Source organism: Nematolebias whitei, chromosome 9, assembly GCF_014905685.2.
Source record: "Nematolebias whitei isolate Nwh7 chromosome 9, NemWhi1, whole genome shotgun sequence".
In the NCBI taxonomy this organism is placed as follows: Eukaryota; Metazoa; Chordata; class Actinopteri; order Cyprinodontiformes; family Rivulidae; genus Nematolebias; species Nematolebias whitei.
The window spans coordinates 43,593,264-43,617,925 of record NC_056506.1 but is presented as its reverse complement, the minus strand read 5'-3'; the positions used below and the strand labels follow the sequence as shown (position 1 = coordinate 43,617,925).

At 39.1% G+C, this 24,662-nt stretch overlaps 1 protein-coding gene across 1 annotated transcript in view; it reads left to right on the top strand.

Annotated features, from left to right (window-relative positions):
* gnal2 (guanine nucleotide binding protein (G protein), alpha activating activity polypeptide, olfactory type 2) overlaps positions 1–24,010 on the top strand; it is a 26,445-nt gene extending 2,435 nt beyond the window's left edge. The window contains exons 2-5 of the mRNA XM_037682386.1: positions 14,677–14,749; positions 16,297–16,351; positions 16,462–16,581; positions 23,912–24,010. Of these exons, the coding sequence (XP_037538314.1) occupies positions 14,677–14,749; positions 16,297–16,351; positions 16,462–16,581; positions 23,912–24,010 (347 nt within the window). The remainder of the gene's footprint in view (positions 1–14,676; positions 14,750–16,296; positions 16,352–16,461; positions 16,582–23,911) is intronic.
* The last annotated feature ends 652 nt before the right edge of the window (positions 24,011–24,662 follow it).

Sequence of the window (24,662 nt, the reverse complement as noted above, 5' to 3'; positions counted from 1 at the left end):
AGACAGACAGACAGACAGACAGACAGACAGACAGACAGACAGACAGATAGTATTGCGGATAACTAGTACGATAACTAAATAGCTAACTAAATAGCTAACTAGCTGCATAGAAAGATGAATAGCCATCTATCTAGTTATAAATATCTAGCTAACTAGTTAGTCAGATAGCCAAATAACAATCTAGCTAACTAGCCAGCAAGTAGCTAGCTGTAGTTAGCCAGTTAGCTAATTGGATGGATGAATAATAAGCTAACCAGCAAAATAGCTATCTAGCTAGAATTCTGTGGTTCCCAACCGTGGTCCCTGAGGAACACCATCCTGCATGTTTTTGTTGTTTCTCTGCTCGGACGCACCTGATTTCAATGAAAGGGTGATTAACAGGCTTATGCTGAACTTAAGGAAGTAAGTAAACCACTGAATCAGGTGTGTTGGAGCAGAGAAACAACTGAAACATGCAAGATGGTGTTCCTCAGGGACCAGGGTTTGGAACCACTGAGTTAGATAATATATGTAGCCAACTAGTTAGCTAACAAGCTATTTGGCAATTAGCTATTTGATTGATAAATGGATAGATAGCTATCTTTGTATTTATTTAGCTTAACAGCTGTCTAGCTAAACATGTGTCTACCTAGATTGCATATCTAGCAAGCTAGTTAGCTAAATATTGTGTGCTACATGTGTTGTGGATGACTCTCAGCTACTACCACGTCAAATTTTAGCTCATCAGAAGTAAAACTGCCGGAGGTTTTGCCATTTCTGTCTTGGCTAATGTTGATTAGCTGTGGTAGCCTTTTTGAAATGGGTTGGGTTCAAACGTTAATCAGTTGTTGATGTATACATCCAACAATTACGTTTTGAAAGTTATATATATATATATATATATAAAAAAACAATTCGTCCAGCAGTTCATGAAATATTTTGCTAACAGACATATAAACACACATATGCAAACGCCAAAACATCATCACTCTGCCTTTGCTCTTCTGCAGCGGGTGATAATGATATATGGTGTTGTAAAGCAAATTTGTAGTTTTACTATGATGGATTACTACAGTGTTGCTTTGGCAACAGCATAGTTTACAGAGCAGTGTAGTGTGTCACAGTATATATGTTCTGCATTTAACGCTTGTTTGTGTATATGTTTATAGGCCATGAAGCCTTTTTTTCACTAGTGCTCTCCTAAATTAGTCTATAACACAGAAGAAATACAGTAGAACTGAGACAAGCAGGATATGAGGCTTGAAAACATATATTTTTTAATTAAAATATTTCAATAAATAAGTATGCACTGGTTCAGAAATATTGGTGGTATACTGTATTATTGTAAAGCTATTGTGAGAAATCTACAATATCTGCCTGTTTTTCTTCTTCATGTTGATATTAGGTTTGGTGCAGAAATGATTGACTCTCCTACTGGACAACTGACTTTACACTTCATGAATATTCCTTAATTTATACACAAAAAAGGGCTAGTTACCATTAAGGAAGGTGGCAGGCCTCGCAGCACGATTTTTCTTTACTTCAAGAAGTATCATGTTTTCTCCCCAAGTTGTTATTAATTACTATATTTAATTTCTTGAATAAACAACACTTGCTAACTAAGCAGGAAGAAGAGGATAAATTAATAAAGTCACACAGGACATAGTTTCTTATGAATGAAAGCTACAGTACAAGTCACCTTCCGATATGGCAAGGCCTTTGTGTATTTATTCAATATCACTGACAAACACAATTTTCACCCACAAGATCAACGTTAATAACACTTTTTTTGCCAACTAATGACACGTTTACCTTTTTAGTTAACTATTGTGCCCAAAATATGTTAATTATTCGACCAGTGCATCTGAAATTAAAAATGCTTGACTAGTGACTAGTTGCACTAGACAACTAGTTTGGTCTAGTAGTTCAGTAGCTCATTAAAAATCCAATAGTTGGGACTTTTAAACTACTAATGCAATAAAAAGACCAACTTATCCAACACTGAACTTAGCCAGTTTACTAGTCAACTAGTATGGACTTCTGTTAGTCACTAGTCGACCAGTAAGCATCTATATTGTGTTGACTAGTTAACACTCTATATTCATTAGTTAAATTTTATGACACAGTGGTTGACTAGCTTGGTTTACTTGTGTATAAGTATGGCTGACAAGTAAAAAATATGCAGATCTCCAACTAGTTTAATTGACTAATCAACTAATTAAATTTTTAATCTGCACTTTTGCCAAAATTTTTTTTTAAAAATTGCACAATTGACAGTCAAGGTCAAAGTATCCTGTCACGATAACAAATCTTGCTGGACGATTAACTGTCTCTGAAATTATTGCGATAAACGATAATATTGTTTGAAATTTGTCAAATTAAGAAGAAATGTTGGTTATTTGTGTGTGTAGTACCTTTTTTGATCACTGGATGGCAGTATAAGACTGTTTGAACCGAAGGATGGATAGTGAGGGAGCGAGAAGCGTGTCTCTTTAAGAAAAATGGGAGGGAGGCCCCTTGACGTGACATGGGCTGTCTCTCCTTCCTGTTTTTCATTTCTTAAAATGGTGGACGCTCGGTGTAGTTTGAGCTCTTTAGCATAGCATTTTTCACACAAAGCTTTTAATAAAAAAATCAGTAAACAAGTTCTCAGCTTATTTTTGCAGAGAAAAACAACTTTTTACACAAAGGCACGGGTTTCAACCGTGAATTTTGGAGCTTTGACAAGACGGAGGTTTTTTTCCCGAGGTCGGCCTGTTAGCTTAGCTTGTAGCTTAGCTTCTCAGTTTAGCTGCTTTTAACGATCCAAAAACGCCATTTTGGACGGTTAAAACGGATTTTAAAGAAAAAGGGAGGGGTCAGTGAAGAGCACGGGAGTTGAGCCTTTTGTCATCCAGTGTCTTCAGTAGAGAGAGAGACACGAAGAAACGATAAAGCAGATAAATGAAAATGAGGTCGATAATTTTCATTTATCATGCGATTAATTGATTTATTGTTTATCGCGACAGGCCTAGGTCAAAGTTTCTTTATTATCATTCGCATCATATGTTGTACCTGAGGTAGAACACAATTGTGTGCACAGGGTCCCAGTTACATCCAACAAAAGTATACATTGTAAAAGAAAAACATTAGTAAGATCTAAGATATGAACTAAACTAAGAATACGTTAAGCACTAATAGTACAAAAACAATACGCCGGATAACAGTACTGGTTCATTAGTGGACCAGTAAACATAAATGATGTTTACTAGATAGCATTAGAATCTGATCAATATGGACATTTTAGCTATCGTCGATACCGATATTGAGAGGGGAAGGCTAATGTCGATAACCAATATATTGGCTGAGCATTTTTTTACTTTGTCCACCCCAAGAATTTAAGTTTTAAACCTGTTTTAAACTTGTTACAAAGATAATACAAACTGCATTTCATTGAGGGCGACAAAGATAACATACTAACACTGATATATTTTATTGCTACGTTAGATTTATTGTTCTGGCTACAGCAGTGTGTCCCTAGATTTGGCAGGGCACTCATCTCTTCTGTGATTTTTGTCAAAGGGGGGGTGGGATGGAGGGGTGTAGACAGCTCAGCGTGAGAGAAACGGAGCGCTACCTCTGTAGCTGTTTAGCTAGCACGTCTGTATTGCTCGCCGCTAACTTAGCGCTACGTCACTGCCAGCATTTGTCGACGGGTTGGGGGAGGTTGTTTCAGTAGGCAGGGCGCTCGGGCTCGGTTCTGTTGACAGGGCAGTATAATGGTAGAGTAAACACTAAGCTACAGTTAGCCTGTCCTAGGTTATCTAAGTATTAGCTTGCTAACGTGAGAAGCACGTAGCTAATAATGACAAGTGAGTCGGAGGATTGAAGACAATTTGTTATTGTTGATTTGTTTATTTTACAAATCAGTTACAATAAACTTACTGTTCTCTGTTCAGTAAAATATGTTACATAGTATTTCATTGCTCCCTGCTGTGGCTGTGCTGTGTCAAGTGGCATGACTTGAAAGTAATCCGCATGCACCCTCTGCTGGATACATTGTACAATTACGCCATTTGCAAGTAAGGACACGGCTGGTTTACAGCATTTTAGGGGTGAAAATTAGAAGTGTTTATTTATACTGGTGCAAAATGGGCCATTTATCACCAATACGTCCCCAAATTCCTATATTGGTTTAAAATATTGGGCCTATCATATCGGTTGGGCTTTAGTTAGCATGTAAGATCTTTTACAATTTCTAGTTAACGACAAAGCAGTCGACAAGTTTGGTTCAGTGGTCCACGAATTGAAACTAGCTCTGCAAAATGAGACTTGTACAAATTATGCTCAGACTAGTCCACTAGTAAGAATTAATCAACTAGAATGCACATTTGATGGTCACTAGTCAACTAGCAGGTATAGTTTGTGTTGATTAATCCACATATAAGAGTTTTGATTTCTACTAGCTAACTTGTACAACTAGTTAGGTCTTGTTGTCCACTGGTGCGTTAGAAACCAACTAGTTGGAGCTTTTGAGCTATGAGTATGGCAAAATAGCTGACTAGTATAATTTCTATACCAACTACCGTATTTTCCAGCATATAAGTCGCTCCGAAGAATAAGTCGCATCAGTCAAAAAAAGCATCATGAAGAGGAAAAAAACATATATAAGTCGCTTCAGCATATAAGTCGCATTTATTATGCGTCACCACTGACCTGTTGCGTTTATTATGCATTTATTTAATGGTCAAAACAGCTTCATTTCGCCTGGGCAGCGTGGCGTCATCCACCCATCGATTCGTTGCAGCCGGAGCCGCTAGCTCTCCAGTGTTCCTCCACCTGCACCAGCTGAGTGACGCGAGCGCGCACGTGAGGACTCGCTGTTGCAGTTCTTAGAAATTTTACGCGTCAGTCAAAAATTGCGTTATGAATTTAAGTCGCTTCGGCATATACGTCGCAGGACTGACAAATCTATGCAAAAAAACTGAAACTTATTTACCGGAAAATACGGTAATTGGGCAGAAGTGCCACTGGTTAGCCTAAAGTGCTACTTGTTTGGCTGTTTATTGAATTAGTGCAACCAAATGTGTAGTGTTGTTGCTAACTAGCGGCTGAACTTGACGTCCATGACACTGAATAAATGCACAAACCGCTTGCCGTACAGGCGTCTTTCTCCACCTCTGCGGTGTTGCACGCAATTTGGTTCAAGCCTTCAACACGAGCCACTTCTGTGTTTTCCTCTAGCAGGACTCCTGTTGCGACCCGCAGAACCGAGGTGGTTTGTGTTCCTCTGAAAGTGGACACCTTTCTAACGGTGTTACGTTTCAGGGCAGCGAATGCTCGCCGATCTGGGGCCACTTTAGCCATTTGTGTTGGCTGCGGGTGTTTAGATAAATTATGATTGTTAGAAGGAACAAATGCATGCGCACGGCAGCTCGACAGGAAAAGTTTTAAATGTTAGAACGAGTGCACATGAGCAGATTCTTGTATGTAGGGTTACAGAAGACAACATGGCACATCAAAATGGCTCCAACTTAGTCAGTTTTAGAGATGTTGGTCTGAAATTAGTGGTGCTAAAGGCTGAGTCGTCTCCAACACATATAAGCTATCCTTCAGCATTAGATGACTTCAGTTTAAAACTCTGTCATGTAAGGTGGCGGGCGATACGCATTCTTTCAGCCAGGCCTTAGATTATCAGTCTAATTTAGGCTATTTTGGGTCAGATTATATCCTGATGTGTGATAGTATCCCTAACCGTATGTTTTGTATTGATACACTGTTTGTGGCAGAAATTACAGAATCCATAGCAGGCGAGTCGGAGGACGTCGATCACGTGGCATTTTATTATTTGCTTGTTGTTCAAAGTCGCTGTCCTGCGTGCAAAACCACATTTTGTAGAATCTTCGTCATGTTCGGAGGCACGCAGCTCAGGCCTCCTCGTCAAACACGAGCGGAGCGACCTTTGCTTCGGTCTGAATGAGTTTTATCACCGAGAGCTGCTGAACTTCGCTCCTCTCGGAGTTTCCAGTTAATGTCTTGGCTCCCGGAATAGGACTTATTGTCATATTTATGGTTCTGATAGCAGGGATTCAACTGGGAGTTGTCCCGGTGCTTTTATCTTTTCACTTTGTGGGAATCACGCCACGTCTGAAGGAAGCTACAGCCAGGACTGTTTTATCAGGTTTCTTAATATTATCCATGAGGGTGAAAGGGCGCTAGTGATATTACGCGCCGTGTTAGCTAAATATCTCCTGAAACACTGGTCGCATCTTAACGAAACTGATGGTTTTCTTTACTCACACGAAAAGCTTGTACGTAAGTGGATTAAATCCTTTTTTAGCCTGTGTGTGGGGGTACCAAACTTCAAAAACTAAGGTTAAGGTTTTGTTTTTGTATACGAGCATAGAAATAGACTAAAATAGAAAAAATGAAGGAATGCACGTCACCCTTCACCAGGAATGACCCTCAACTAATAAACTTGAGCTGAATCTCTGTAAAATTGATCCAGTCATAGGAGCTGTAGCCATTTTTGTGTTAGCTAATGCCAATTAGCTGTGGCGGCCATCTTGGATCAGGTTGAGGATTATCATTTGAAGATGCACGCACATTAAATTAATTACTTTCTGAGAGTTTCACCTAAATCTGTTCAGTGTTGACAAGATATTTTGTTAATGCTACAGACACACAAACCTGCATTATAAACACTCCTCTTTAAATGTCAGATAAAGTAAAACAAGTAAAAACAAATTCTAAATTTTGGTCAGAAAGTCTGGAAATACAAGAAAGCAAAGCAAAATACAGGAAGAAAAAAAGAGTGACTCAAGACTTTTGCACAGTACTGTCTATACGTTTGGTTGCAGGTTATTAAAGTCGGGCTCTAAAAATCCCCATTATTCCAAAAAAGTTGCTGCTAACACTAATTATATATCACATGTCTCTCTAACTTAATAAATAAATAAACATTATATATATATATATATATATATATATATATATATATTAGCTTTAGAGTACATTTTGTGTTTGGGTTATTTCCAAGCATGTTGCTGACATTAATTAATTTATTAAAAAAATAGCATGCATTTGTTAAAAACAACATCACAATGCTCGCAGACTTAGTTTGAAAAGTGCTTGTTGCGATTTCATGCTTCCAATTACATAAAATAAATAATTTTTCAGGATTAATTAAACTTTCTTTGTCTAGTTAAGAGGAAGCCACAACAAGCTAAATATAAATATCAAGTGCTGCCTTAAAAGGATCATTTATGCAGCTTCTTGTGTCATTCATTGAGCTGCTGTTAAACTCATCCTGCAGTACTACACTTGACCACTAGAGGGGGGTGCGCATCAGCCCCTGGTTTTGACCTTGTTTTTTTATTTAAGGTGGAATTACAGGAGTTGTCTCTTTAAATATGAGAAATGCAGGTTACAAATAGTCTTTATTGTTGCCCCACTACAGGTGAAGTGAAAGTTGCACGGATGGTTTGCATGTTGCAGAACTTTCTAACAATTTCACTGCAGGAAACTTTTATTTTTGCTTTTAACACACCGAACAAGTGCTGTAAAATGCACCTATTTGTATATTTGTGTAAGTGTTTTAGGACTTGAATGCATCACAGTTGTAGTGTTAGCTTCAACGTTAACTCAGGCTGTGCTTTATTTAAAATAAAATAGAATAAAACAAAATAAAGAGTGAGTTGTAGCTGCTGCAGCTGAAAGCAGAGTGTCTGTGTGAGGAGCAGTGATGGTTAATGAAATGTTCTGCCATCAGAAACCACATACTGCGTTGAAGGAAAGCACAGGAAGCTCAACATCACGCAGTCTGTCTGTTGCTTTGACAAAACCGTGACTTTCCCTCCAGAGTGCAGCCGCTGCTGTGAGAAAAATCCCGTTTTAGCTGATTAATAAACGTTACAGTTGTTAAAAATAAGATTAATTTGTTTTTAAGAGCAGTAACTGCTGATAAAAGTTATAAAAATTAAAAAAGCAGGCGCCGTGTTAATGTTTTTTTTAACATCTGCCACCAAAAGTGAAGGTTAAAATGGTTTTGCCAGTGTCTGTGTGTGTTCATTTGTCTGTTAGCAAAATATCTCATGAACTAGTTGACGGATTTTCACAAAGCTCTTAGAAAGTAATAATTTAATACGCATCTACAGCTGTTTAACTTTTGGAGTCAACTCCATTCAAGATTGTTGCCAAAGCTAAGGAACATTAGCGAACCCCAAAACAGCTCTAACTCAGTCAGTTTTATAGAAACTGAGTTAAGATTTGGTGTGAAAGTAGCTGAGAGTCATCCCCAACACTTGCTCTGAGCTCTGACTGATCACGCAAGATCTGTTTCTAAAACATTGTCATTAACTGTTGGAGTCAGTTGTGTCTGTTAGCAAAATGTCTCATGAATCGCAGGAAAGATTTAAATGAAACTTTCAGGAAATAAAGATTGGATGTCCCTCTACAGCTGATTACCTTTTGGAGTTGGTACAATTCAAGATGGCCACCACAGCCGACTGATCATAGAAAACACAAAATTGGCTATAACTCAATCAGTGTAATAGATTTTGAGCTAAAATTTGGTGTAGTAGTAGCTGAGTATCATCCTCAACATTTAATAGGATGTGACGTCTTGCGAGATCACACATGACGATTATTTCAAGGTTTGGCCTAAACGGCTATTTCTTGACGAAATCGAGTTGATGAAAGTGATAAAAAAACAGAAACAGTTTTTCGTTGTTGTTGTGGTGGTCTGCCTTTTCAGGTGGATTTAGTTGTCAGATAAACAAGTAAGAGTAAAGTAAATAGAAAGCTGAGCTATTATTTATCTTGATCGTCTCTCTGTATTTGCTGCGGCGGGGCGCACCTTGTGTCAGGCAGGTGTGTCACCTGTCCCTCACTGGGCCCAGTTTAGAAAACTCATACACTGTAAATTTATAGGGCTGCGCTTTATTTTTTATTACTGGACTTATTATAAGAACGTACGGTTTGCTCTTTGGACTTTGTGTTTTGTTGGAGGGTTGATGACGGCCTCGTAGCGGCGCAACAGATCTAAGAGGACGTTCTCAGGTGTCTCTGCTCTTTTTACAGAGGAGTCCAAGTCTGTGTGTCCTGCTGCTGAAAGGCGAAGGCCGGCCGTGATGTTTTTGCTCATGTGTCTATATGTGAATGCTTTTGTGTTCGTCTGTTAGTAAAATATATATATACAACTGGTCAGATTTTAAGGAAAGTTGCATGAAGTAATCATTGGATTTATGTCTACAACTGACTAATCTGTGGTGCCACCGACTCAAGATGGCCGCCATAAAAAAAAACACAAAAATGGCCATAATTCAGTCAGTTTTACAAATATTGACCTGTGCTGTTTTCGAGGTTTGTCCAAGTAATTTCTCAGCATTAGATAATCTCAGTCTAAAACTCTGGCGTGAAAGGCGGCGGGTGATATGCATTCCATCAAGGAATGGTAGGCTTTTAATCTGGAATCATGCAAAGAAAATTGAGGGCCTGGAGAAGGTTTTAGAGTTCAGCTTGTACCGTTAATTTAGATAAAAGAAAACAAAGATGGGGTTAAAAAATGTCCACCCGTTCAACACAACTTCTGCTTCTTAGCTTCCCTTGTCTGGTTTGCTTTTTAAAGTTACAAATTCAATTCAATTCAGTTTATTTATATAGCGTCAAGTCACAATAGAAGTCGTCTCAGGACACACTGAACAGAAACATTCATATACATTAGTCCCTCGTTTATCGTGGGGGATCCGCACCCTGGAGCCCCGCGATAAGTGAAAAACCGTGAAGCAGGAATAGTAGCACAAGTAGTAAGTAGTAGTTTATTTTAGTGGCGGCTGGTCAATAGAGGGTGCTAGGGCGCCGCCCAACCACTCACAATATTACTTTGAAGAATTAAAAAAATTAAATAAAAAGGAAATAATAAAATAAAAATATTTTGAAATATATGTATATATCTTTTGTTGTGTAAGATAAATAGTTTATAGTTAATGATGAGTAAAGCTGTTTCTTTCAAAAACATTATCTCTGATTGGTGACGTATTTCCTCTCTGGGGGCGCAAGAATCTTTACCCATAGACTCTCGTTAAAATTGTACATGCACAGCTAGCTTCTCTTCATTACAAGAGATAAGAAGATTCTGGGCGCACCACTCCTGCGCCCAGGATACGGGCGCACGGTACGGATTGTGCTTCCGGTACCAGAACAGATTTTTCTTTTCTTTTTTGGTCCCGGAACAGATCGTGCAGTGACACAAGCAGGCTAATGTTGCAGGTAGGCTTTAAGCTATTGAAAGCCCTTTATCTAATGCCTATGTTGCCATTTCTGACTGATATACCTCTCAACTTTTAGATGTCTCTGTTTGTGAAAAAATCGTCAGCTAACTGTGTATTCGAGTGAGTTTGTTTGTTTGTTTCTGGAGCTAGCATGCTAGCGCTAGCCTCCAGGTTATTGTATTGGGCTCTATGCTAAGTGCTATTGCAACATTAACTTGCATGTGCTTATAAAAAAAAATTATCAAACATTAATACTTTTCTATACTAAATGCCACTGATGGTATTGTTCTATTATTTCTGAACACCTGCATTTGTATTGATCTGGATAGTGAAAATAAGCCTCTTGCAATAAATAACTCCTAGTGTTAACAATGAAGCATTTAAATTGAAGGTACATTGGGATGGTGAAATGCTATTATATTGTGTGCTAAGATACAATATTAGGACCTTTAATATTAGGAATATTTAAGAGTACTCAAATAATGAGCTTGATTTTATTTATATTATGAACTTATAGTAAAGATGTTAAAACATGTACATGCATTGCTTATATTTATCAAGAGGTAAAGCAGTTCACAGATCAACGTTAGAACACAAAAACAGATGACAGACCAGTAAAAATCATCATTTTGGTTTTCAGACATCGTTCATCCTCCCTTAAAACCACGTTTCAAACCATTCAGGAGGAGCAGAACCTCAGCTTGGAAACAGAACCCTCCTGTTCCTATTCCAGCAGTAACACAAGTTCTTAGATCCTTATTGACACTTTGGCTATTTAATATAAAAGTCTAATAAATATATATAATTATTAAAAGTAGGATTCCTTGAAGGATATCTCCCACTGTCTTTCATCCAAGAGTTTTAGATTGAGATCATCTTGTGCTGAGAAAAGCCGCAGTACTGGCTGTTTAGGTTAAACATTATAAATAATGTTATGGGTAATCTTAAGCAATATCACAGGATATCACGTGATATTTGTTGCGAACAACTCTCAGCTACTACCACATAGAATTGAAGCTCAACATCTGTACCGTTGTACCATTTTTGTGCCAAAGTTAACCAACTGTAGAGCCGTATTTATAAATTTTTTGATTTATGTTTTTGTGAAAGTTTTGCTCAGACGTGTGGTGGATGACTCTCAGCTCTCAGTATTTGTGAAACTGACTGAATCCTACCCATGCTTGTGTTTTGTAAGGTCAGTTGGCCTTGGCAGCCATCTTGAAATGCGTTGGCTCCAAAAGTTCCTGAGGAGTACATTTGTTTCCTTTCTACAAGTTTCTTTAAAGTTTGTCCAGTGGTTCATGTGATATTTTGCTAACAAATGGAAAGGGTCAACTCCAAATAGTTAACCCCAAAAATTTAAAAGACAGATCTCGTAGCTCTTTGTTCTCGCAGGGGAATTGGGGGATGACTGTCAGCTATCACCACACTAAATTATAGCTCAGTACCTGAACAAATGACTGAGTTACGGCCATTTTTTGTTTTGGCTAACCTCGATTAGCTGTAGCATCCATCGTAAATGTGGTTGACTCCAAAGTTGAAGTGCCTATCATGCATACCCTATACAAAACGTGAAAGAAAACATCTTAATATTAAAGACATTTGGCACAATTTTACCCATTTTGTCACCCAACTGGCAGATTTTCTTTTGACCTTGGCGCAACCAAAGTAAAACAGGAAGTGACATCAAAGGGGAACTTTTGAAAAATGGGGAACTCCCTGATCTTTGTTTATTGAAATAATACGATTTGAACTCCGACTCTTTTTTGTCTCCCTCTGATAGTGACTAAATAATAATTAAAAAACCCGTCAGATTCTTCTCCACTGCCTGTGTAGCGGTGCTCTGTTTACATGCAGGCGTTCATCTTTGTCATCATTTCCAGTTATTGCACATGCAAATACAGCTGTTCATCTCAGCGGCTTAAATTTACTTTGCAATACCTTATTAATGTTATCTTTCCAAAAATACATTCATATTTATTACAAACGCTTGATGTCACGGGCACTTTAATGATATATGTTGTATATATGCAGGTTAACACAGGGTCAACAATGCAAAGAAACATTCAGGATGAGAAGAACTGATTCGACTCGCTAAAAACAAAAAGACAAACTAACAAGAAATACTAAAGCATGTGATACAGGTACAAAATAAAGTACCAAAATATTTATAAGGTCCAAAAGAATGATAGTGAACAACAACATGGTAGAATATAACAGTGCAAGTAGGATGAATTTGTATGAACAAGTATTTCACAGGTAGTAATATAAGCTTAAATGCACATGATATATATTGTACATAACTAACATATACTACACATGTTGTGTGACAGGTTATTGCACAGGTAGTGAGCAACATTGAGATTAATTGAATTATGAAGGTAGTGACATACATGATACAGCCACATAGTGCAGCAGCAATAAACATAATATGTGTCACAGATGTGGCTTAATGCAAAGCTATTGTCAACTGTTTGGTATTATTATCAAGAGTTCAGTAATCTGACAGCTTGTGGGTAATAATGGTATGGCATGGTATGGTAATAACTGTCTATGAGTCTTTTCTTGCGCGATGGGAGGCTCATGTATCGTCTGCCTGAGGGTAGTAGACAGAAAAGTCCTGAGTAGTAATGAGAAGTAGATATAAGTAGAAGGTACGTAGTAGATGTCTAATAAGTAAGTGTGCACCGATTGTAGTTTTCTGGCCAATCACCAATCTCTAAAAAGTCTGACCTGCCGATTCCGATTTTGGCCGATACCGATTTTGTTTTATAAGCGACACTGTCAGGTGTTATAAGGTCACAATGCACCTTCAATTTTCCAATCTTATTTCGTTGAAAAACATACCCTTGAACAACATCCTAGAAACAATACAAACTTGTTTTAACTGGCCGTGGGTAGTGCTCTGAAATATAAATGAAGTTTAGACAATACAGTAGTTGTTAAAACTACCAACAAAAAAAAATCTGTAAAATCGGTTTCTCATGTAAGTATCGGCCGATCTCCCATTTCCCAAAATTAAGGAAATCGGGGCCGGCCGATTTATCTACACCCCTACTACTACTAATAATAGTAATAATAAAAATAGTAACAATAGTAATAATAGTAATAAGTGTTACTCTAAAAGAGTTTAATTAAAATCTGTTCTGTATTTCACAAAATATTTTGGCATATAAAGTTTCTTGGCCAGGGTGGCCAAAGGGTGGGAGAGCAAGTGCCCTCCCCAGCCCCCCTCTGTTGTAGCGCCCCTGATTTCATGATGAACTTTGTGAATTTTATTCAACGAGCTTTAAATATAAAAAAAGTACCATTAAAACAAATACTATATACCACGATAAAACGTTTAATATGAGAGTGTTTAAGGTGCATAAAATGTGTTTTTAAATCCAGTAATTACACGGAGACTGTCTGGAGTTAGTCCGGCCATGGAAGCCCAGCCCCTCTTTACTCGAGCACGGAGGCGGTTGAGCTTCCGACCCCCCCGTTTTAATGTTATTTCTTTATTTACAGATTTAGTTCAACACCTAAATATGAAAGGACTACATCTGTAATGGCTCCGGCTGGTTGTTACAGTTTAACGGAGGTCTGTTTTCCACCTCCGCGGTCCGCGGCTACTTCCTGGTGCCACAGCGAGAGGCAGTGCTGAGTTCAAGAGACAGAAATACTGATAGAAATTCAGATAGGGGGAAAAAAAGCACCGAGAGAGGAGAGGGGCTGGAGACGCGAGAGGAACAGTTGACTGGATTCCCAGAAATTAAAAAAATCCCCCCCTCCTCTTTTTCTCTCTCCCTTTTATTTTTATTTTTTTACGCTTCTTCGTCGGTTCGGATGACGGTTGGCCGCGGATGAAGCGGGGGGGAAACGTATTCCTCCCTCCGACCGAGAAGAAGAAGAAGCCTCGCAGAGATTTTCTTTTTTTATTTTTTTCCCCTCTCTCCTCTTCCCCCTACCCCCTTTTTTTTAAATTGTATTTTACAGCACAGCCATCCCGTCGTTTATAATTACTTTTTAAAGCGCAGCATCATTTCGTTGTTTTTTTTAATAGACGCGTATATACATTTTTTTTTAACCGATTTACCAAGGGAAGGGTGACGGAAGATGGGTTGTTTGGGCAACAGCAAGACAGAAGATCAACGCATCGACGAAAAGGCACAACGAGAAGCGAATAAAAAGATAGAAAAGCAGCTACAGAAGGAAAGACAGGCGTATAAAGCCACTCACAGGCTCCTATTGCTGGGTAAGGCTGTGTGGATGTGACGGCTAGCTAAAAATGTATGCTAACCCTCCGCCGAACACGTAGCCCCGTTTGACAGCAATAATATGTCATGGGGGGTGGATGTATTGACGGGAGCGCCACGGTATAGCGGCCTAAATGTGTATTTGACTATTCGTTTTATTGATTGAATTTGTGTATTTTTTAAATTTTTGATTTTTTTTGTTTTTTAAGGTGCGGGAGAGTCCGGAAAAAGCACCATTGTGAAGCAGATGAGGATTCTACACGTCAACGGCTTCAACGCCGAGTGAGTGCGCATCTATTACACACTTTACGGCTCACCAAAAAAAAATAAAATAAATAACTTTAATGTCTATTTTTATTTTAATGGCTTCCCCAACGGATGAATAGGCCCCTGTTTTACCCATGTCACTGCAGCAGCAGCCTGTTGGGCTCTCAGTCTATATGCAAAACAGCTAATATATAATTTTATTCCTATTTTTTGTGTGTAGTTATGATTATTACGTGTGAATCACGCAGGTCCCCCCCCCCCCCCCCAGCTGCATGTGAGGGGGTGAAGGTTGTGATCGACACAGGCCTATATTGATGATTTTGTTTTGCTGCAAGGCCTTGCATGGCATTGATCTTAACTGTGGTCTGATTTTTAAACAGGCATCTGCATGGAAGCCCTCTCTGTGTGCTTAAATTTAAAGTATTGACACAGGAAATTAGGTTTAGTCATGAAGGTTTAACATAAAAAAAAAATAAAAACGATTGTTACCAGACCTTTTTCTCATAGTTGGCCTTGATACTGAAATATTTTAGTAACAATAAACGCCAGAGTTTTAAACCGAGATTGTCTAGTGGCGAAGAGGGAAAAGTTTTTGGTTCTCGAGCGATATTGGCGAGATCATTTAGCCATAAAGTTTATATTGGGGACGACTCTCCGCTATCACCACACCAATTCTTAGCTCATTATCTGTAAAACTGACACATTTATCGCTGCTTTCGTGTTCGATAAGGCGGATTAGCTGTGGTCGCCATGTTAAATGAAGTTTACTCCAATAGTTAATCAGTTATAGATGTATAGCCAATAGTTACATACTGAGAGTTTCACTTAAATATGTCCAGTGATTCGTGAGATATTTTGCTAACAGCCAGGTTTGACGATAGTTAGACAAATGTATGGGATGGTTTTCAGCTACTACCACACCAAAGTTTAGCTCCTTATCTAGAATCAACTGATTTATAGCTCTTTTTGTGTTGTTTAAAATAGATTAGCTGTAGCAGCCATCTTGAATGGAGTTGACAACAAAAGTTAATCAGTAATCAATTATGAGTTTCTGGGCATTCATAAAAATCTGTCGACTGATTATTGCTTTTGGAAGCAGGTGATAATGATATCAAAGTTGGGCATATTTCTAATCTCAAACATTCGAGCACGTTTCCCTGAACCATTTCTGACCTGCATGTTTGATTTTTAAATTTAAATTTGAACCTTCATGGTTTAGTTGTGAACTAAAGGAGAAAAACAAACCTTTTGTTGGGTCACAGTGATGCTAACGTTGGGTAACGCACGTTAGATTCAGCGTATATGGTTGGGAAACAAAATTAGTTGAGGGTGTGTCGCTGCTGCATTGGATGAGGTAAAAAGAATAATCTGTGGCTCGTATTTAAAAATGTTCAAATTTTGAACCTAAAGAATAAAAGAGCAGCTTCAGAAATTAATATATATTTTTTTAAAGTGAATTCTTCAACTCTTTCGTTCAGCGTTAGATTTGACCTAAAGAACATGCAAGACTGTAAAAGTTGAATTTGTTTATGAATAACCTGGCTTTATTTGTCCCCGTGCAGAGAAAAGAAACAGAAAATACAAGACATTCGGAAAAACGTGAAGGATGCCATAGTGGTGAGTTTCATTTAAACTACCTTCAAATGTGCTCAGGGTAAAGCAGCTGCTATTACAGACTTTTCTGTCTGCATCCTGCCTGATACCTGTTCTTGTTTTCTGCTTTGTAGACTATAGTGTCTGCGATGAGCACTTTAATACCTCCGGTCCCGCTAGCCAATCCAGAGAACCAGTTCAGAATTGAATACATCAAAAGCATAGCACCACTTTCTGACTTTGACTACCCACAGGTAAGACGCTTTACAACTTTCAAACCTGTTGCGATTGTGTTTCCTTGAACGATTAATTGAGTTTTCTTGTTGATTGTGTGCCTGCATGGGTGTTAGATGGCATGTGACAACACGGGTTTGCTGTTTTTAACTGAAGCTATGTCGAGCAACGCTGATTTTAGAGATACAGCTTCAGGTTCGCAGCTGGAATCTCGCTTCTACGGACCCAGTTATTTCCCAGTTTGATTTGTCTTTTCCCCTCAAACTGGAGCTCAGTTGCCTAAGGAGTCGAAGTTCACGATGGAATTGACAAAACCAGGAGTCCGGGAAGCTTCTGTTGGAGCATACATGATTTGTATTTATTTATTTTTTTCAGCGTCTGATCGGTCAATAGCACGAGGTTATGCGTTGGAAACGTAGATAATGTTTTACATAATTCTGAAAGTCTTCCTTGTTCGACGCTGACCATGCAGCGCCTCAAAGCAGGATTGACACATTGATACAGAGCTATAGATAGCTTTTACTGGAACCAACCGGACGTATGAGCGTGCCGTTTAAGGCGAATGGAATATGGAGTGAATGTGTAGTTTTAGAATTCACAACTTGTACATGTTCAAACGACATCATTTTAAAAGCAACAAAACTGATTTTTTTTTTTTTTAAAAGGACACGACTGGAAGAAACTTGTTTTAATCACTGGACAGTAGCCCTTCAGGTGATTTTAAATAATTTGCAAAAATTTGAATAATAGTTTAAATAACTTTTTATAGACTGTTTTTCCAGTCAGTGTTGCCATCTTAGCGAGCCTTTAGACCCTTCTGATGAGAGACGGATCTAATGCGTTTTTCTGGTGATGCTGAAAACCTTTGGTGACTTGAACTTTATAGAGTTGTTTTTTTTTTCCCAGAAAATAAAGAATTACAATAATCCAGCCTTGGAGTAATAAAAGCAAGGACCAAATTGCCCGCTTATTTTGGGACAAGATGTTTCCAATGTTAATGATATTGAACTAATTTGTCCCCCGTCCTTAGAACTTCAGCAGCTTTATTGGACGCCACATCACGAGCGCTTATTAGCAGCAGCTGGGTGTTAATTTCCCAATGTGACCGGTGATGCTGCTTAGTGTGAGGGACCGGGGCTCCGAAGAGGGTCTGCGTCGAGTTCCCTGACACGGCTCGGCTGAAAGCGAACAACATGGCGCCGTTCGGTTCTGTCTGCGCTCGTCGTCAGCTTCAGGTTTCGCTTGTTCCGTCGGTGACATCGCTCAGCATCTCGTCCCATCAGGAACCGCGGCGCTGTTTGGAAACATGGATTTATAAATTGATGGACAAGTTCTGGATAGATGATGACGTGTTTTATGAGAAGGTTTTAGAGGGAGAAAAGTTAGACACCAAACTAACTAAACTTCTTAAGTATTTTAGTATTTGATTAGGAGACTCCAAAATTACATTTAGGCCCTTACTGAAACCCATACAATTAATATTGTGTTGCTTTTTGTTCAGTAAATCTAAAAAAAAAGTGTTTTGGGGAACATTTACATTAAATGCTAATTTTACGCTTAGAAAATGTAACTTTTTATTGTATCAATAATTTTAGAAGTATTTTTAGTTCATATGTATATTCCTGATTTATACTTTGGATTAATTTATTTGGATACATCCCAATTTTGCACATAATTGTTAAATTAAACAACAGCTTAAGGCTGGCGTTTGTGAGGGAGTCTCCAAAATGTTTCAAAACGTTTGCGTGGGTTCTTCTTAAAGCCGAGATCCACCTTTCTTCATTTAAAGCGTAGATTAAATCCTAAATGTGTGGGTGGCTGCTGACGTGGATACAATCGGTCACAAACATTCAGAATTTGACACTGCAATGAAATATTTGATCGCTTTTGCAAATTTTCTGTCACAAACTCGCCTCCAATCGTTGGAGCCCAATGTAATCCTACCTTGAGGAGGACGAGTGAGGTCAGCGTTAGCTTTGGCTGTAGCATAACGTGACATCTTACATTTTAGTCCGCCATCAAATCATGTATTTTTGGCTTGCTGAGTCACGGGCAGTTCAGAATTTAAGATTTAACCTGCAAGCTGCCCTGCCAGTGGGTTTCAGGGTGTAGATTTTCAGCCATGCACGTCGCACCGTCCTAAAGTCGCATCAGTCCAAATATGTCTAATAAAGTGGGAAAAAACATAAATGCGTCGCTTCACCATATAAAAGTCGCATCTATAATGCCTCACCTCTGAGGCGTCGTGTTTGTTACGTGTCACCGCTGACAACCTGGAAATGTGGGCCAGCGTTGTGCCAAAATTCGATTAGCTGCCAAATGGTGGCTGCGGGAGCATGCATGGGAGGACTAATAAGAACTTAACAAGATTAACATTTAAAAACAATTATTTGTTTGCGCGACCTTATAGTAAAGGTGTGTCTCAGTTGAACTTTTACTTAATAAATGCACTTCAATGGTCAAATCACCTGCATTTCGCCTGGGTGGCACAGCGAAATGAAGCTGATTTGACGGTTGCTCCAAGCAAGATGGATGAAAGTGGCTCCTATGGCAAGCCGATTGTGACATTAATAGCCACTTTTACCTATTACATGACACAACGGCATGCCATAATACTCGAGTACCATCTAGCAGCTGAAAATGGTAGTTGTTCAATATTTTCAGTCAGAATGAATGAAAACGATCACATCTCAGCCAAAAATTGGTTTATAAATATGGGAAAAAAATCTATAAATGCATCGCTTCAGCGTATAAATCGCAGGGCATGTCAATTATGCAAAAAACAGCAACTTATAGGCCAAAAAATACGGTATATTTTTGTATTTTGGGTGTATTTTAATTTGCCATGTTGAGTTCTGATGGCCTCTCATGTACGAGCAACGCTCCTCTAGTTTGGGACAACAGTTGACTCGTGGAGCAGAAAGCACCGATGCAAACGGTCTTCTATGCAAATGGAAACAAATGCCAATGCTGTAGCAACATTAGCCACTCAACGGTGTCTGTCAACTGAAGGGAAGCAAATTCAAATGAGCCTTGGCCCCCGTTTTGCTTCATGCTCTCTTTCTTTTTCAGACGTGTTGAACTACATGCTCAGTATTCCTCTTCGAATTGAGTAAAATACAAAAAAAACATCTTTATTGTATTGTAACCATAGAAGAATGTGACATATTTATTTATAGTTGTGTTACAGAAGTTGTTATTGGCGAGCTTCATATTATATCCAGTTTTCTGAACGATCTTCTACGAAATTTGACCTTAATTAAACACTTCAGGATTCCTGTTTTGGGGTGGAAAGTGGCTCGAGGACCAATCTGTTTCTTTTTTTAGAACCGTATTATAAAAGATTAAAAGTTCTGGACAGTCGCCAGCTCTCCCGTTCCCTTTTTGCTCTCTTTAATCTAAATTTATACTCTTTGATTGAAATAACCCATGAAAGTCAGTACTTGTTGGGTCGGGTGACTGTTATCTAATACTGATTCAGTGCATGAGGTGATACTGGTATACTGAAGGGGGTGGTGGGGGACGGTTGCTGGATATTTAAGGCCGAAGATTTCTAGAGGACCTGGCTAAAGGATCTTTGTATTGAAGATGTGAACTGTTTGCGCCACAGAATTGTTTTGATAAGTTGAACAAAATGTAGGTCGTTTTGTTCCATCTCATATGACTATTGACATTACATCACAACCTTGGGCTTGAATAAACTAAGACGACCGGTTCTGAAAGAGCCAATAGAAAATTAGCATCTTCCGGCTGATGTGGACACAGACCGAGGAGTTGCAGGAAAGAGTTAAAAGGGGAAAAAAAACTTTTGTTAAAGCAAATTCCCTCCTGGTGTCTTTGTGTGTTATCAATTCTCTGTAGGGCACTGCAGCACACACTACATTTATTGAAAAGTCTTGTGTCACACGCTTCTGTGGAAAAGAGCCCTGAGGACCATACTCCCCCACCCCACTTCTCTTTGCCTCCCCTTCCACCTCCTCATCCTCACGTTGTCAAACCCCAACCATCCCAATCTGACCCTGTCCTAGGACCCTGAGCCCCTCGGTGTCTGCGTCAGCAGGAGCGTGTAATCAGTGATGTTGAATTTTCTTAATATTTGTAGAGGCGGGCGTTAAAGATTTACTGCAAGTGAGGAGGAACAGAAAGCAAACATGGCCCTAGGTTGTCTTAGAATTGTGAGTTTGGGACGGCCTGTAGAGGTTGTGTTCCAGAAAATTAAACTATAGTTGTTTAATTGATCCTTTTTAGTAACTTTGGTAACATCTTTATGCTCGTGTTATCATATCTCTGTGACACCACTCTGGATCAGTGGGTTCTCTCCATGTTTAATCACCGGATCTGCCGAGAGGAGGTCTCCCAAAGCATGTGATCGTTTATCAGGTTTCTCCCCTCTTTTCTGTTTCTGGTTCGAGGCAACTTTCAGCCTCTGCTCATTCAGAGCCAGCGTCGAGTGCACAGAGTCATGTGGCAGTGCCAGGGTGGAGGAGCCCGGCTGGACGACGGGAGACGACGACGAGCGTTCGTTCAGTCGAATCTGTTCAGAGCGTACAGAGAGTCCTGGGAAATGTCATAATCACTGATGAGACAAGTTCTGCTTATAATGCTATCCTTGGTCCAGGAACAGGAAGTCACCTGAGGAAGTAGAAGTGGTTAGCGTCATGGTTTATACCAAATTTAAAGGATCTAATAAAATATTTCAGTTTTTATATAACATTATCATAAATTAGGCATAATAAAGCATGTGCATTAAAGTATATACTTTATTGTTCAGTATGGAGTTGAGGTTTGGGTTTTATTTGATTTGGTGGATAAAATTAATCTTTAAAATGTTTTGGATCCCCAGTCCTTATCATTTATCTAGAACATCTGTCGACCAAACTATTTTATCATCCTTTTTGGCTTTTGCTCGTCGTTCTGCTTAAGCAAGACGTTGCCACCAAGAGTCGGTTCTTGCTGAGGTGTGTCGTACGAGCTGAACAGTGAACGCCTGAAAGTTTAGTTTGTGGTTCAATGATCTGTTCCTTTGCACGTACGTCTGCCCAGACAGGTCCTAAAGTAAATTTTCTATTTCTTGGTTTGTTCATCTTTCAGCACAACTTGTATAAAAAAGGTGCGTCAACGTTTCCGCGATCCCCTGCAGTTTTTTAATGTATTATTTTTGTTCAACATCACTACTGGTTCAAGTTTCAACTGATGGTTTCATAATAGTGATCTGACAATCGATGAACCTCTGCTGTACTGTGACCTTAAAGGTATTATGGGATGTTATTATAAAGTATGACACAACATTTACTCTGTCTTGTATTTTTAGAAACCAAAAGTTTAAACATCTGTTTTCACACACACACACCAAAAAAAAAAAAAAAACGGTAAAAAGGACAAATGGTCTTTAGTAGGGGTGCACCAATAAATCGGCCAGCCAATTTATTGGCCCAGATTTTCTTAATTTTGTGAGATCAGAGATCGGCCAATACTTGGAATGAGAAACCGATTTTACAGAATATTTTGTAGTTTTAACAATTGTCTAAACTTTGTTTATTGTAGCATGTTCCGTAGTTGGACTGTTCCAATGACATTTCTATCTATATTCATGTTCCTACAGCAGTTCTGTAGTTGGGTTCATAAAAAGAGGGAGGGGAGTGTTTATGAGGGGGAAAACGCCCGGGAAAAAGTTGTTGTCTTGGTTCGGGTGGCTGTGGCCTACAACAACAGATTAAAAATAAAAACGTTCCTCCTTTAACGAGTCATCCGAGTATAAATTACAACGCATGAATAGAGAAGGCATTACATTATATTTCAGAGCACTACCTCACGGCCAGTTAAAACAAGTTAGTATTATTTCTAGGATTTTCAGATTCACAGATTCTTTATTGTCGTTTGCACCACATGTGGTACATGTGGTGGAGCGAAATTATGTACACAGGGTCCCAGTTACATCCAACAATAATGTAAAAGAAAAACAGTACTAAGATCTAAGATATGAACTAAGAAACATCAACTAAAAATACACCAAGCACTAATAGCATAAAAACAATACGTCGAACAGCAGCACGAACATGAGTTTGTATTGTTCAAGTGTATGTTTTTCAATAAAATAAGATTGGAAAATTGAAGGTGCATTGTGACCTTGTAACACCTTACAGTGTTGCTTATAAAATACTTGTCGCTTACTTATTTGCGCTGTTAAAGGTTGCTGCATGTTGGAGTAGCTCTGTTACTTTCATTCTGGGATGTTGCTTTTGAAAACTTTAATTCCTCTTTGTTCTGGATGTAAATCTAATTTTTTGGATCATTATTTCCTCTGATATCAGATGCTGTGCATCTTGAAGGATTTTTACTGAAATCTTTTTGCTTTTGGACATTTGTTATGATGCGTAACCATGACAACAAGGTGGTTTTTACAATTGGGAGCAGCTGATTAACATCTCAAAAGCTCAAATAATACCTCAGTTACAGCCCCAAATCATAAATTGTTAAAAAGGAGGTGCCATAGACGCATCCCGTCTACCTGGCCGAGGTGATTGAGTACCTGACCGCTGAGATTCTGGAGCTGGTGGGAAAAGCGGCTCGTGACTACAAGAAGCCCAGGATCATCCCCTGACACCTGCAGCTGGCTGTCTCGCAATGACGAGAAGCTCGATGAGCTGCTGGGAGGAGTGGCCATCGCTCAGGGAGGAGCTCTGCCCAAGATTCAGGTGGTCCTGCTGCCCAAGAAGACCATGAAATCCACCAAGTCCAAGTAGACAGATCAACATCTGCAGCCAGTTTCCACAGATCTGCTCTAAGACGGACCACTACAAGAGATCCTTCCTGCCCACGGCCATCAGCATCTATAACAGCTCTAATGAAACCAGAATGATGAGCTACACCATTTAATTTCCCTTTGGGATTAATAAAGTATTTTTAAATTGAATTGAATAAAACAAAATCAGAATCGGCAGGTCAGGCTTTTTAGAAATCGGTGATCGGCCAGAAATCTGCAATCGGTGCACCCCTAGTCTTTAGTCTGTTTGGTTGACAATCATCATATTGGCACTGTGTTTTTGGTGGTTTTGATTAAAAATATTATCGGATTATTGTGCTGGGATGAATTTGAGACTCTTCTCAGTACAAAGTAAAAGATCCACTCTACACTAAAAGGTTTGACTTGACTGAACTTTCCATCTGGTTGCTCTTCTTCCTCAAAGTGTGCAGTGAGCTCTTCGTACCACAGAGCACACTGACGGGATCACTGGAATGAATTTTAATGCACAGCAATACATTTTCTGAGTTTGAAATAAGGGTTCAGGTTAAATTCATGCACGCGTAATACTTATTAGTGCATTTGTTAATGTATTTTTATTTTTTCAGGAGTTCTTTGATCACGCAAAGAAGCTGTGGGACGATGAAGGAGTGAAAGCTTGCTTCGAGAGGTCCAATGAATACCAGCTCATCGACTGCGCACAATAGTAAGTCCATATTTTAAACAACACCTATTTTTGCATTCTTGCTTTGGGGCTTTTGGGTTTTTCTGTGCTGTTTAGGGGCAAAAAAGTAGGACGGTTTGTGTTTCAACTTCTCCAGGTTTATGCCCTTGCTTTGTTTGTCCTCTCTGGGTCCTGTTTGAGGTTAAAGCTTTGCAGTGTGTGCTGGTGTCAGGTCATATATGAATATGGCTGAGATATGTTTGCTCTGGGTGTGGCAAGTTGAGCAACAATTGCAGCCATCCTTTGGAAAATCATACATATATCTCCTCACGCCGGTGTGTTTGACACGTCTCCATGGCGATATGCAAAACTTGGTGTGACCTGAACCGAAAGCGCTGAACTCATTCAAACTGTTGTATTGATGGAAAACTGCAGTAAACACTGTAGTAATGCGATGATGGTGTAATGGTGCCTCAGTTGAAGGAAATATTTAAATTCTTGGGACAATATTGATGTTTTACAACGTTTCTATGGCTGGACAGAACTTTGAGAGCCGTGACTTCTCTTAGACCTTTGCGGCTGCAAAGCTTTTCTTAATAAAGTCGTACTTTAGATACCGGTTGTTGGGAAACGCTGATAACAGCGGTGAGCCAAGGTGCAGACATTGATGACTCTTTGCTTGGTGCCCCAGACTG